A 14794-nucleotide genomic window follows, 5' to 3' on the forward strand; every position below is an offset into this window, starting at 1 on the left:
TTTTCTTCTAAAATGAGCATTTTCTCAGGCTCATATGTTTATATATACACACACTCAAAATTCTCATTGGACGAGCTGCGTACAAACTCGCAAAATAGCCAGTGAAAGAATTTTTAGGCAGAAGAACTGTTTATTCTTATAATTAATAAATTATTTTGTGATATTGTAAAGACAGAAAACTAGTCAATATGATTTACAACTCTAAAATGTGTGGGTATATGGCAAGAATTTTTAATATTTTTTTAATATTTATTATTTTCACCAATGATGCAAAATTACTATTATTTTCACCAATGATGCATCCAAAAATACAATAACAGTAGGCTACTATGGTAAAATATTATTACAATTTAAAACAACTATTTTCTATTTGAATATATTAATGATGAATATATTAATAATATAAAATGTAATTTATTCCATTCCAGTTTATAGCCATTACTCCAGTCTTCGATGTCATATGATCCTTTAGAAATCATTCCATGTTTATTTGGTGCTCAAGAAACATTTCTTATTATCAATGTTTAAAACAGTAGTGCTGCTTAATATTTATGTGGACACCTTGATACATTTAGGCCTATATTCAATATTATTTGATGAATAGAAAGTTCATAAAAAAGTTTTTATTTGAAAATAATTTTTGGCTGCTATATTTGATCAAATTAATTTATCCTTGTTGAGTAAAAATATTAATTTCTTTAAAAAATCTTAATATAATATATAATATAATACTTTATATAATATATAAACATACAACAAAATACTTTTAACTTAAAAAAAATCATATAAATTAATAAATTAATTGATTTTATCTTTTGGAATGAACGGGATGCTTTACTCACCTGTATCCGCTAGGTTGCTGTTGAGCGCGGTGAGAGGAGGATAATCTGTCCACAGCTCAAGCGCTCCAGAGCCGATAAAGAGCTTCCATCTGACGCGCTGTGAACGCCGCGGTCTGCTGCTGTCAAGCACTCAGTATCACTGTTTATGAACAACATGGAGGAATGCAACATCGAGTAATGTGATCAGAGCCGATCTCTTCAGCTGGTAAGCTCTCGTCCTCATTCTAATGCTCCTTTCCCTTCCAAATGATTTGATTATGAATTTATTTAAATTAAATTAAATACAGAAGCGCTGTTCAGTAATAATTCTATCCAGACAGGCCTCGAGAATGAATCAATCCTGCGGTTATGCTCTAAAAACGCCCTACATAGTGCAGGACTCGTAAATCACGGTGCTCTTATGATGTGATGGAGTTAGACAAACACCTGTGTCTCTGGGCCATTTATGTCAATATGTAACAATGAAATAATAATAATTTAGTACTGAGGGGTATTACTTTTTTGCACTTTTTTTCTTTCACAGAAATAGTAGTTTGGTATAGAATTTTCTTTTACTAGAAAAAGTAGAATACTAGGCCTATGTGACATTTTAAGATATGACATTTTGCACAGTACTACTTGGTTTCTGTTGTGGTGTCCTATTAACTGATAACAGACTGATGGGGTCGATTTACTTCCAAAAGTCTAAGTGACCATGTGCCTCTAATATCTGACATTATTTAGTCTCATTATATTATGGCTTAAGATAAGAGATTCTATTAAAGGGATAGTCCACCCAAAAAATTCATTATTTACTCCCCTCGCCCTCATGTCATTCCAAATTTTTGCATTGCATTTCATTTATCTGTGGAACATAAGCGAAGATATTTAGAACAATGTTGGTAACTAAACAGTTTCAAGTCCCATTGAGTTCCATAGTATTTTTTGTCCATACTATGGAAGTCAATGGGACAATGGGACCAGCATTCTTTAAAAGGAAATGGACTATTGGATCCTCTGCAGTGAATGGGTGCCGTCATAATGAGAGTTCAGACAGCTGATAAAAACATCACGCAACTTTTCGCTTTACAAGATGTTAAATGATTGACTGGAGTCATGTGGATTATTTTAATGTTTTGATCAGGTGTTTGAATTCTCATTCTGACGGCACCCATTCACTGCAGGGGATCCATTGTTGAGCAAGTGATATAATGCTAAATTTCCCCAAATCTGTTCAGATGAAGAAACAAACCGATGGCCTGAGGGTGAGCTAATTTCAACTAATTATAATTTTTGGATGAAATAATAAGTTGTTATGGTATTTAAAGGTGATGTGCATCTTGATTGCCTCAGTATTAGTCTAAACGCCATTGTAAAAGTACTGGACTGTCACCTCTCCTCTGCACTGTTCCTTCCTGTCCTCTCCTTCTATCTCAGTAGAACCAGGTCAGAATCAAGGACAGTGTCAAAGCCCTGCTCATGCTTTTGGTTCGGTGCACTCTATGCAACTGTTACCCTTTTCTTTAGGCTGAACATTACAAAAGCCTTTGGGAAAATGCTTGCATCCTTTCAATGCAATCTGCAATAGATTTATTTTCTGTTCTGTTCCTATAAAATGAATTAAACCCAAAATCTTGAAAGGCTGTAAGCGACTGTTGGAATTTATCCTCATGGGTCTGGCCCCATTAGAGCTAATGATAGCATAGTGTAGAGAGGTGGCAGTGAACGTGCTGCTACTTTTGTACGTAGACAGCAGGCGTGTGTTCTGACATAAGCACTAACCCACAGACGACTCCTGTGGTGATAACAGCTCTCCTTGTCAGACATCACAATCTGCCTGCTTGGATTCCACTTTCTTCTTGGCCGCTGAATCAGCCAGAAAAGCATCCGAATTTGGCACAGTAATACGGAAAGGGAGACTGGGATCATTTTGGCAGGGACTGCCTTCTAAATTTCATTAAAACTTTGTTTATAGCTTATTATTAATGACTGGGTTGTCGTACGTATGCCAGCTTCACACTTATGTCCTGTTCCAAAAGGAGTCATGAAAGATTTGTTCAACTTTTAAAGGAATAGTTCACCCAAAAATAACAATTCTGAAATTATTTGTTCACCCTACACTCTTAAAGTTCTTTACTGGCATCTGTGGTTCTGTGAAGATCCTTTAACATCTGTAGAACCTTGCCATTCCACAAAAGGTTCTATATAGTGCAAAAAGCTATTAAAATTATCTTCACACTAAGGAAAATAAATAGCTCTTTTAAGAATTATTCACTAAAAGGTGAAAAATGGCATTGCTGTGAAAACCCACTTCTTGAACTATTATTTTTAAGAGTATAATATTAAAGTGAACCTGTGTACCAGATTTTCTTTCATAGAACACAAAATGCACATTTTATGAGAATTAATTACATTTTTTTCCATGCAACAACACAAAATAGATACTGAATATTTTAAGCTTCAAAAGCACAATAAAATATAATATCATCTAAAGTCATATGAATCATTCTGTTGAATCAAATCAGTTGATCCAATACATTATGATTGATTCACAAAACATACTGATTCATTTCTTGAATTCAGCTCACAGACTCTGTTTTAAGGCCCGTTCACACACAGAATGATAACTATAGTTATTTAACACTTTATATAGATATAGTTTTAAACATTGTTCTAAGTTAAAAGGAACAGCAGAGTCCACACCATAATGATAACGACATAGAGGATCGATATAGTTGGAATCATTTTCACAATTTTTTTTTTTTCAGCTAATGAATGATAAAAACATTGATAGCCATTCAGAATATCCTGCTTTAAAGCATTTAAAGCAGCAGACAAGAAAACTGCAGTGTGCTTATTATGACCAGAAGGTTATTATGCATTGGTGTGGACGCTAATAAAGTTATCGTTATAATTATCGCTCTTGGTGTGAATGGGCCTTTATAGCTTATAATAGGGGAAGTACGTTCTGTATAAATTTAATTCAGCTTTGAAACCAAATGAAAGTGTGTAAATGACAGAGTTTTCATTTTTGGGTGAATTACATCACTTCTTGACCCCAGGTTTGACCTTCACCCAATTCAATTCAGTTTGAGTTTTGTATCTGAAAAGCTTTACACTTACAGTGGGGCTTCTATTGATTTCATATCAAGTGCGTGACAAACAGCAAGATTGATTGAAGCTTTTAATTTGGTTCTGCTGTGGTTTATTCTGAGCTTCCTTAATGAATCACTTACTCCGAGGGTCCAACGACTGCTGGATTGATAGTCGTGGGGGTTGCCATAGAGACAAGACCAGCAGACTCTGATCACATTGACTGTCGATGATGGCCGTAATTTAAAATAACAAGCTTTCCTGTGTTGCATCAGAAGGATGATTGCCCCCATAATGATGACACCTCCACCGTGCTGAGATCTCTTTCACAATTATCAATCAGATCCTGCCCTGTGTGGCATTCCTCCGGCTCTAATCCATCTCAGTGGGTCACACAGACCCCTGCTTAACCGATATCAGCTCAGCGGGCGTATTAACTATGGATGACGTCAATCTTTGCTGTATGTTATTCACAAGGGCACAGCCGCCCTTCTTCAGAGACACATCACTAAGCTGCTACTGTTCCTGCGCTCGCTGGCGAACTGTGCCAGAGTCTGTGGTTATATTTAGCACTGCCTGTTTGGTTTTGGGTGCAGATTAATGTGGAGAGATGAAAATGGGAGCGAGGGATATCCGAACCTCTCCGATGATGGATTTTATGGAGGAGCCCGCAACCTGTGATGGGAGCTAAAGGTTTATCCTGCTGGCTGTAGTCGCTTCCTGGTGGATCTTTTGGTGTGAGCCTGCATCTCCTCTGCAGACAGACGGTAAGCAGGAAATAGAGACATATATGGGCATGTGAAGCACACTGCACATACATGATTACATTGTGAGCACAGTGTCCGATCATGTATGGTGTGGGGGCAAAATATGCCCTTTTTAAGAGTTTAATACCTATCCTGTCTTTTATGGGAGCCTCGTTTGTTAATGACCCTGATCCATTTAATGTCCAATGGGGACCATCCACTGTGTCACACATGCTATTCATGTGTGTGCATATGTGTGTCTTTGTGTGTGTATGCTTTATGATTTAAAATAATACATTTTCTTAAAAAATTAAAAGAGATGTAAAGATGTAAACTGAAGCTCTATAATCACTTCTATAATTGTTTTTGGGTTGTTCACATGACACATCTGAAACTATTTTAACTACTATTTAATGTATAATATGAATATGATTTATTATATTATACTTGATACTCTTGCACTGATGTTAAAGCCAATAAATACTGTAGAATCTACCAAAAATCTATAAATATATAGGTTCATGGTGTCTTGGGGTCCTTTACTGTTAACTAAATATAAAACAATTAAAAATAATTTTTGTTTATAGAAATAAAGCTGAAATACAAAATATAAATATCAGATGAAAAACTTACATTTTGATTTACATTATTGCCTTGGTAACTAACTGAAAGAAATAACTAAATGAAGGAATAAAATAAAGTATTGAAGTATTAACTTACTAAAACTGCAATAAAAATAAATGAAACCTATATAGAAATATTTAAACAGACACACACACACACAAACAAATGACAAAAGCACATAACATAATTACTAACACTTAAAGTAAAATCATAATAAAAACTGAGAATATAAAAGCAAAAGTATTTATTCAAAATATTAATAATTACTATAATAGTATAGATGATAAATAATACTGAAATAACAGCATTCATATTAAATGAGAGACTACATGGAATAATTGTTATATTTAAAAAATCTATTTTCACATTATGGGACCATTTATAATTATTTAGTGATGACAAAAAGGTTATCGAAAATGGTGAAAAACTTTCCCTTATGTATTCATATATAGACATTTTATATTTATATTATACATACATATAAGTAAGTATAGATCCAGAAATTTATATCCATGTTTTTTTTCAACAACCCTTTTACTGAATGAAATAGCAATGGTTAACATTTTGCCGTTCCAATGTAGGTCTTCAGGAGTGCGCCGCTGTTTGTCCTTTGCTTTGAGGGTGACTGTGAGAGTGAGAGCAAGGCATTCTGGGAATCCCAGCCAGACCTGGATGTGGTTGAGTCTCAGCTATCAGCAGCAGAAGAAAAGTTTGTCCAATGCTGCCCCTCTGTATACTGAAGCTCACCTCCAGGGGCATCATGAGTGGATAACGGGCGTGGCCAGAGGCGGTGCATAGGTCAAGGGGTGGAGCCACTGCGGTGGATGGGCAGTTTTGAGTGGGAGGGAGGTGCTGTAAATGATGACCAGTCTTTTCCGCCGGAGTAACGGGAACAGTAACCATGGCAGCGGTACGCGAGAAGGCGACGCTGCCTCAGGAGAGCTCAATAACAGGAGGCATCCACGTCAGGTTCGGCGTTTGGAGTTTAGCCAGGCTATGGAAGACTTTAAGACGATGTTCCCCAGCATGGAGCATGAGGTTATCGAGTGTGTCTTGAGGGCCAACCATGGTGCCGTTGACTCCACTATTGACCAGCTATTGCAGATGAGCTTGGACAGCCAGGCTACAGATGACAGCTCGGATTCAGAGGACAGCATCCCTCCAGAGGTGAGTTTAGGAACTTTTATTGAGACCTAAAAGTCTGGCATTTTTTAGACCTTGGTACACAAAAGAATCTTCCTATCGAATCTCCTGCAGATCCTGGAGAGAACGCTGGAGCCGGACAGCTCAGATGAGGAGCCTCCACCCGTCTACGCGCCACCCTCCTATGACATGCACATCTATGACAGAAAACATCCCGCAGATGTTCCATCCACACCACCACCCAGGCAAGAAGAACATCTATTCATGGTTCCTATTGGAAGATATCACTAATAATAACACTAGACTTTATTCTGTGAGAGAGATAGGCTATTGTATCTGCATTCATTTTCTTCAAATGCTTTTTATGTTGACTTTTCAACTACTATTTATTCTTCCTCTTCTTCAAACCAAATTGTTTTGATGGCAGACTTTGGATCAGGTATTTCAGACTGTCAAACAACATTTGAGATGGTTTACAATGAGATTGGTCCACCAGTTATCCAATCACATGGTCTGCTGATGCAAAGTCGCATACGATTATTTTTGTGTAAGCAATTTATTCAGTAAATGTGTTTCCATCGAAGTTTAAGTCTTTCTATTGGATAAAAAATGTATCCACCTCATACTGATCTACAATTCTTCTTTTTCTTCTTCTTCTTCTGAGACCAAATTTGTAAAATTAATGCAACCTAGACTTTCAGGCTATAATCACCAAACTCGGCAAAGATCTTCACGCTGTTCTGATTCGGTGTACTACATTTTTTCTAACTGATCCAGTTTACAGAATTTCCATATTGGACTTCCAAGCAGGCCCGAATTCCCATAGACTTCCTTTGAGAGGGTGAAAACATTCATACAATAACTCCTGTAGGGTATTTAAAATGTAATATCACTAGCAAAGCCTAGCAACTACCCTGGGGTAAAGTGCTAAATTATATAATTTAAAGTTATGTATATATATATATATATATACAGTGCCCTCCAAAAGTATTGGAACAGTAAGGCCAATTCCTTTATTTTTGCTGTAGACTGAAAACATTTGGGTTTGACATCAAAAGATGAATATGAGATTAGAGATTAACATTTCAGCTTTTATTTACAGGTATTTTCATCTGGATCTGATACACAACTTAGAAGATAGCACCTTTTGTTTGAACCCACCCATTTTTCATGTTACCAAAAGTATTGGAACATGTGACTGACAGGTGTGTTTTGTTGCCATGGTGTGTCCTATTAATTGATTATTCAAACAATAAATAGCCCTGAATGTCTGCGCTCAGTTTCAGATCCGTGCAGACTGCATTTATAGTTAGTTAGACGTGTAACCAACATGAAAACCAGAGAGGTGTCTATGGGTGAAAAAGGAGCAATTGTGAAGCTGAGAGAAGATGAAAAATCAATCAAACCATTGCACAAACTCTGGCAATAGCAAGTACAACCATTTGGAATCTCCCGAGGAAGAAAGAAACCACTGGTGTACTAACACACCTCAAACGGTTAGATCAAGGAAAACATCTGCAGTTGATGACAGAAAAATTGTGACAGCTGTAAAGAAAGACCCTAAAACAACTGTTAGTGACATCAGCAACAACCTCCAGAGGGCAGGAGTGAAGGTATCACAATCTACTGTTCGCAGAAGACTTCATGAACAAAAGTACAGAGGCTACACCAAAATAAGCAAACCACTCATTAGCAAGAAGAATAGGAGACAAGCCTCAAAAATTCTGGGACAAGGTTTTATGGACTGATTTTATGGACCAAAGTGATGGAAAGGCTAAAGTTTGGAGAAAGAAAGGATCTGCTCATGATCCCAAACATACAAGCTCATCTGAAACACAGTGTACACAGGTGTACATTATAGTACACATTACACAAGTAATGTAATGGCTTGGGCTTTCATCGCTTCTTCTGGGACAGGCTCATTAATCTTCATTAATGATGTAACACATGATGGCAGCAGCAAAATTAACTCAGAAGTCTACAGAAATATTTTGTCTGACAATTTACAGAAAGATGCAACCAAACTGATTGGGAGATCCTTCATCATGCAGCAAGATAATGACCCAAAACATAGTGCCAAAACAACAAAGGAGTTCATCAGGGGCAAGAAGTGGAAGGTTTTAGACTTGCCAAGTCAATCTCCACACTTAAACCCTGTAGAGTGTGCATTTTACCTGCTAAAGAAGAGACTGAAGGGAGTAACCCCCCAAAACTGAAAGAGGCTGCGGTGAAAGCCTGGAAAAGAACCCATGGGGTGGTGATGGCGCAGTGGATAAGACACATGCCTTTGGTGTGAGAGACCCGGGTTCGAATCCACTGTGAGACACCAATGTGTCCCTGAGCAAGACACTTAACCCCTAGTTGCTCCAGAGGCGTGCGACCTCTGACATATATAGCAATTGTAAGTCGCTTTGGATAAAAGCGTCAGCTAAATGAATAAATGTAAATGTAAAAGCATCACAAAAGAAGAATGCAAAAGTTTGGTGATGTCAATGGGTCACAGACTTGATGCAGTTATTGAAAGCAAAGGATTTGCAACTAAATATTAAGTCTTTTTCACTTTAATCTATGATAATTCTATCTGTTTCAATACTTGTGTTTCAATTGTGTGTGTGTATGTGTGTGTGTGTACATATATAATTTTTTTTCTTATTGTTTCAGACATCAAAAGCCAACATCAAAGTTTGTCCTGATGAGTTTTACTTCTCAAATTTAGTCTGCTGCTTTAAGTTGTGTGAATAGTTGACACTTTATTTTGACACTTTCTTTAGTGAATAAACTGTTTCTGTGTCTCATATAAGATTAATGTTACTAAATCAAAGCATCAAAGTCTTGAAGACTACATTGTTTGATTATTCAGAGGTGTTTATGTCTGTAATCCAAACTGACATCAAAAGTTATGTTTCCATCCAAACTTGATCATTTAACTTTTTTGAAAATTTGAATATCGCATGAAACATTTGCACATTAAGTAAGTGTTCGAAAGAACAAAATCACTTACTGAGAAACTGGAGCAAGCATCAATAATGAAAACAAAAGTTGCTGCAACCGGGGAAGCCAGTGTAGCTTCTGTCTTCCTACATAATAAATGACTTGCGCCTCTGAGCGTACAGACGAAATGCAATAACAACCGCTGCCAGGTTTTTGCACAAATACCTGTTGTTTGGGAATGCGAATGTGTGGGACAGGTTTGTGAGCTAACCAAATCATTTTGATGACAGACTTTTGCCCAGGGATTTTTAAAGCAACATTAGAGATGGTGTACAATGACATTGATCCACTGGTTAGTGCACTTATCCAATCACATGATCTGTTTGTGTTCAAGCAAAGTTACATACAATTTTTGTCTCAGTCGAGAGCATGTATTTTTATGCACAGCTTGGTATTTCCATCATGTGTTTTTAATGCAATATTACAAAATTCTCATAAAATATATGGATGGAAAATTAGTTACTGACCTATTAGTGGCCTATTTAACTCAGTAAACAACAGTTTTTAAAAATTATTTAAATCACAAGATGTAAATCCCATCAGGCCTTTCTAATTTCAGGAGTGTTTCATAAGAATTTGTTTTCTTTTATACTCATTATTTTGTCAGGTTCGATGATTATCCCCCTCCTGGGCACCAGCAGGTTGGCAGATACAGGAACTGGAATCCACCATTACTAGGAAACCTCCCTGATGACTTCCTGCGTATCCTGCCTCAGCAGTCAGAAAGTCTTCAGGTGGACTTATAAACCACTAACATGTAATCTGTTGTAAAATCATGGCTAAATATCATGTATTTACATCAACAAACAAATCGATCCAGATTCAATTTCTTTCCAAATTCAGTGGGTTTATATACAGTGGCCATATCATACATATCATATTTTTGTTGCATAAAATGCATACCGTTTTTTTTCAGCCACAATTACATTTTAAATTACACAAAAATCTTGAATTTAATACAATAAGCATAATATCTTGATTTGAGGACCTCAGTTAATGTCAGAGCCAATTAATTTGTGATTTCTTTCTCTTGCAGCGTTCTCAGAGCAACCTGTCTCAGCCTTCCTCCTCCTCCTCTTCCTCCCTGTCATCCCTGACACAGTTTTCGTCCAGCAGCAGTGCCCTGTCAGGTGGTGTTTGGCCATCTGAACAGGACAGGAAGTTGAAACAGTACTTAGAGGACGAGCGAATAGCCCTTTTCCTGCAGAATCAGGAGTTCATGAAAGAGCTACAGCGTAACAGAGACTTCCTCATAGCTCTGGAGATAGGTACACATACACACACAAATGAATATGCTGACCTGGCGAATTTCATATAGTCTTTTGTTGTTTGGAAGTAGCAACAGAATTTTTCTTCCATATTGTGATGTACATCAGAGTGAAATGGATTATGGAAAAGAAAAAAAATATAAGGCAGAAAGGTTGGAGTTTAAGTGGACTAAATGATTGGAAAAGACCAACAAACATCACCAGAGAGAACTCTGTCACTTTACCAGAAAATTTCATTATAACATTTTTATTTAAAAAAAATAAAATAGAAGGCCAAAAATCGTTTACAATAAGTTTCATAATAAGTGGATTTCAATTTATTTTATTTTATATTATTACATTACTATGGGAAAATTAGTACCCCCCCATAGGTTTAGTGAAACTTAGTCAGAAACATTGCACACTGTCACACAAAAACAAATTTCTCAAACATACTTCACATAAGATTAAATAATGTTTGGATTTCTCCACGTGAGGAAAACCCATCATTCATACTAAAGAATTCATGAACCAACATTGCATTCAAGCATCTTTTTCGCAGTTTTTACCATATTTTGGGGCCCCTCAAAGTCTTGGTTCCTTCCAAGATTTCTTCCACATCTTACCTGCTTTTTGGAATGATTTGTATAATGCATAGCACCATATAAATAAATTCACAATTAACTGAATTGAGTACTTTTTGCTTAATTTTAAGCCCCTTTCTATTTGCAAAAAGATTTGCAATGTTTTTCATTCTCATATAGGTAAACCATTCCTCCTATCATTCTGCTAAAATGCATTTTAAACAAACCCCAAAGGTGTGTGTGTGTGTGTGTGAACAGCTTTCATTCCTCACTCACTGTTTGCAGTGTTGTATTGCTCACTCCACTCACTCTGGAGCGGCTGATCTTCACCTGCCCTCAGTGACCCTCTTACCTGCTGTGTTTTAGATCGTCAGAGGTGCGCGAAAACACAGTGTGGTCATTCATCCGCTTGCACGGAGAACTCCGCCGAAGGTAGATTCCCTTCATCTTCATCCATCAGCCACGTCTGCCACACAAAGACTGACAGGAAGCTTCATCTGAACCTGTCTGTGCCGCCACATAAAACAACACACAGATAACGGCCTACAGGGACCATATTCTACAGTTTTGCAGCATTTAGTTTAGTTTTTTTATTATAAGATTAAATTTGAAGTTTTGGTCATCGTCTGCAGAACACAAAGGAGAATATGTGATTTGTAAATGTTAGCAGTCATATGTTGATGCGCTCATGTCAAACTCTCGTAGGTGATAATTGTGGCTCGGGGTCTGAGGAGGCCTGTTCATCAGTCTCTGAGGATGCCTTATTCCTGGAGAAACTCAAGCACATGGGCAAATGTAAGAAAACACAGACCTGAAGTTTAACAGCAAATTCATGTAATGGCTTGAGCTCTCACCCCTTTCTTACCACTGTATTATTACCTACAGCTACAAGGAAGAAGCTCTTTGAAATTGCTAGATCATTCTCGGAGAAGACCAGAAGAAAGAAGTCCAAAAAGCGAGCACTGCCCAAACAGCAGTCATATCCTCACATGTCCAGCCCTGACAGTCGCTGCCTGGAGATTGCATCTGTGTATGTTTTGTAGAGGAGGACGACTTATGTTTGTATTTCTAGATTTTTCTTAATCTAGCTATTAGTTTCAATGTAATCTGTGTGTCTAAATCTGATTATTCGATCTGCTTGTTGTAATATGTATTGTATGAATTAAAAAGTAAATTTTTAAAAGTTAAAAATACTAGTTTTAAAATACATCTTAGAAGCTATATGGCATTGTAGTGTTAAAATTGTGGTGTGCTTGGTCCTTGACTTCTTCTCAGTCTGGGCTCTGCAACCTCCACCGTCAATCTCCTGGAAGAAGTAGAGGGTCCGCCATCGGGTAAATATTTTCCTTATCTAGATGCAATTGTGGACACTGCATAACTGTATAATATTTGGTGAAACCTTATAAAGTGAATATGTGTGTGTGTCCATAAGCCGAGGATGACAGCCAATTTAAGAGACTCTCAGGAAGAGAGGAAGGGGAGGAGTCAAAGGAAGTGATGTCATGGTAAGCACACACAAACACACTAAACATCCTTAAATCATTGGACAAATTTAGATAATTACTACATATATTTTTATGATCTCTCACAGATGGATGAATCCTGGCTGGAGCAGCCAATGGTCTTGTTTCAATAGCTCTGAAGACTGAAGCATCATGAAGATGGAGATTTTACTCATTAGTTTCCTGCAATGCTTAATTAAACCTGAGCCATAAAATCATCATAGTTCTATATTGTTTGTAATATTCTGGTTCATCGGTCTAGTTTCTGATGAGGTGTAGCAGATCTGGTGGTGTTTAGAAGAATGTTGTGTCGGGACAATGCTCATGCTGTGCTGGGACTCCAGACTCAGAACATCCACAAGCACAAAAACTCATTGCTCTGCTTGATAAGAAAATCTGTGTTTATCTCAGGAGAATTTAAACGACCTGGAGCCCATGAACAGTTGCTGCCATGTTTATAGATAACGCTCTTTTCATTTCTCATGATCTTATTTGATGGGTATTACTTTGAAAACTGGGTGATTGATTAAAAATAGTTATCAAATTTAGTTGCTATGTTGCGATGTTTTTACCAACTCACAATCTGAAATCATGCTCAAGATTTTTTCAAAAATTCTGCTTCTTTTCGCTATTCATTCCTGAAATTAACAGTCATATTTTATTCTTAGTGTTAAGTAAGGTCTGGTTGTGTGTGAGATAGTAATTATTAAAACTAAATTGTAATTTTCACAGTTTAGAGCTGTCAGCTCACAGTAAATTGCTATTGATTTTCAGAGGATCATTTTGTTTGTTATTAAATAAATTACATTTTGAAACCAACACGTCCTTGTTTGTCCTTTGAGTATTAGTTTCCAGAATGGATGAAACTTTTCATATGCACAAATTTACTCAAATGGTCAAATATTTTGAAATAGAAACAATATATATTTAGAAACAGTTTGGTTTAAAAATATTAATTTTATTGATTTCTCTGTTGATTTTTATTGTGCTGTCCTACAAAAACCAGTAGAGGACATCATATGTGCCAAAAGGTCAACGCTTATAAAAAATTAACCATGGTTTTATTATAAATAAAACCAAAAAACCATGGATTGGATTCAATTTATTGTCATTGCACATGTAGATACAAGGCAACGAAATGCAATAGAGAAGAAAAATACAGCACAACATGAGGAAAGGAAGGAGAGAAAAATAATCCTCACACTATGCTCCTGAACGCGAGTACAGTGTGAGAACAGACAAAAAACCTCAGCATAGAGCACAGTCAATACAGGAACTTGCAGAGAATAATCCAGTTCAGACAACCAGCCATCCGGTCTGCAGCCATTACAGCGCTAACCCAGACCCGTTATCAGACTGACGGGAAGAAGCGGGAAAGGCGTTGGATGTGGGTAAAGGGAGGTGAATGAATATCTGTATCTATGAGCGTATGAGTGTGTGTATGTGTAAGTTCGTGTGCCTAGAGATCCGCCGCGCTGGCACTCCAAACAAGTTGTCTCAGTCTGCAGGTTGTGGTGCGACACAGCAATTGCCATGGAAACGACCTTGGCCGGAGCCCAAACGCTTGACAATCACAAGGTGTCTGTTGAGGGGGGGAGGGAAGAAAGAGCGTCTCCCTGCAGCATTCGTCCGGGGAGTTCGATTCCAGAGCAACCTTGCCAAGCTGTTCTGTTGTTTTGGGAAGCCGAAAAGAGATAAGATTGTTTGGTCTTTGGGCGAATATCTGCCTAATTTCACAGCTATTCTCATTGTCCATTCTGATCTCCTTGTCCATCAATTTTCCTTTCCAAAGCCGAGAGCTTATCCGTGATCGAATCCATATTGCGGTTAATAGTCTCTGTCTCAGAGGCGACCGTTCTGCCGACTGCTTCAATCATGACGGGCAGCCTTGTGAGGTTTTGGACAGCTGTTCCCGTCTCCTTAATTCTCCGATAATTCAGGGCAACGCCTAATCCAATCAGCAGAAACCCAGTTATCATGGTTCCGAATAGGTAGATGTCTTCAAAGTCCTCCACGGAAAGAGCCGCCAGACACACGATCCGC

The 14794-nt window shown here is 37.5% G+C and overlaps 1 protein-coding gene across 2 annotated transcripts; it reads left to right on the forward strand.

Annotated features, from left to right (window-relative positions):
* Positions 1 to 891: 891 nt before the first annotated feature.
* cuedc1a (CUE domain containing 1a) lies at positions 892 to 13568 on the forward strand. Of its 2 annotated transcripts, XM_079407769.1 has the most exons (12): positions 892 to 1047; positions 4511 to 4681; positions 5866 to 6451; positions 6542 to 6672; positions 10026 to 10152; positions 10455 to 10686; positions 11616 to 11681; positions 11955 to 12044; positions 12135 to 12279; positions 12525 to 12583; positions 12682 to 12754; positions 12841 to 13568. In XM_079407769.1, coding segments are annotated over exons 3-12 (1233 nt in total). In that variant the 5' UTR covers positions 892 to 1047; positions 4511 to 4681; positions 5866 to 6142; the 3' UTR covers positions 12842 to 13568. The 2 variants fall into 2 exon arrangements, with proteins under 2 accessions (XP_079263895.1, XP_079263896.1); XM_079407770.1 differs by lacking the exon at positions 892 to 1047 and having other exon boundaries at positions 4395 to 4681.
* Positions 13569 to 14794: the final 1226 nt, after the last annotated feature.

Source organism: Barbus barbus, assembly GCF_936440315.1.
Source record: "Barbus barbus genome assembly, chromosome: 45".
NCBI lineage: Eukaryota > Metazoa > Chordata > Actinopteri > Cypriniformes > Cyprinidae > Barbus > Barbus barbus.

Bases quoted from the DNA above. Each gene is read 5' to 3' on its own strand.
- cuedc1a (XM_079407769.1), top strand. From the start codon at position 6,143: ATGATGACCAGTCTTTTCCGCCGGAGTAACGGGAACAGTAACCATGGC. The intron at 12,280-12,524 runs GTATGTTTTGTA...ACTTCTTCTCAG, and splicing joins TGCCTGGAGATTGCATCTGT to TCTGGGCTCTGCAACCTCCA. The intron at 12,584-12,681 runs GTAAATATTTTC...TGTGTCCATAAG, and splicing joins AGTAGAGGGTCCGCCATCGG to CCGAGGATGACAGCCAATTT.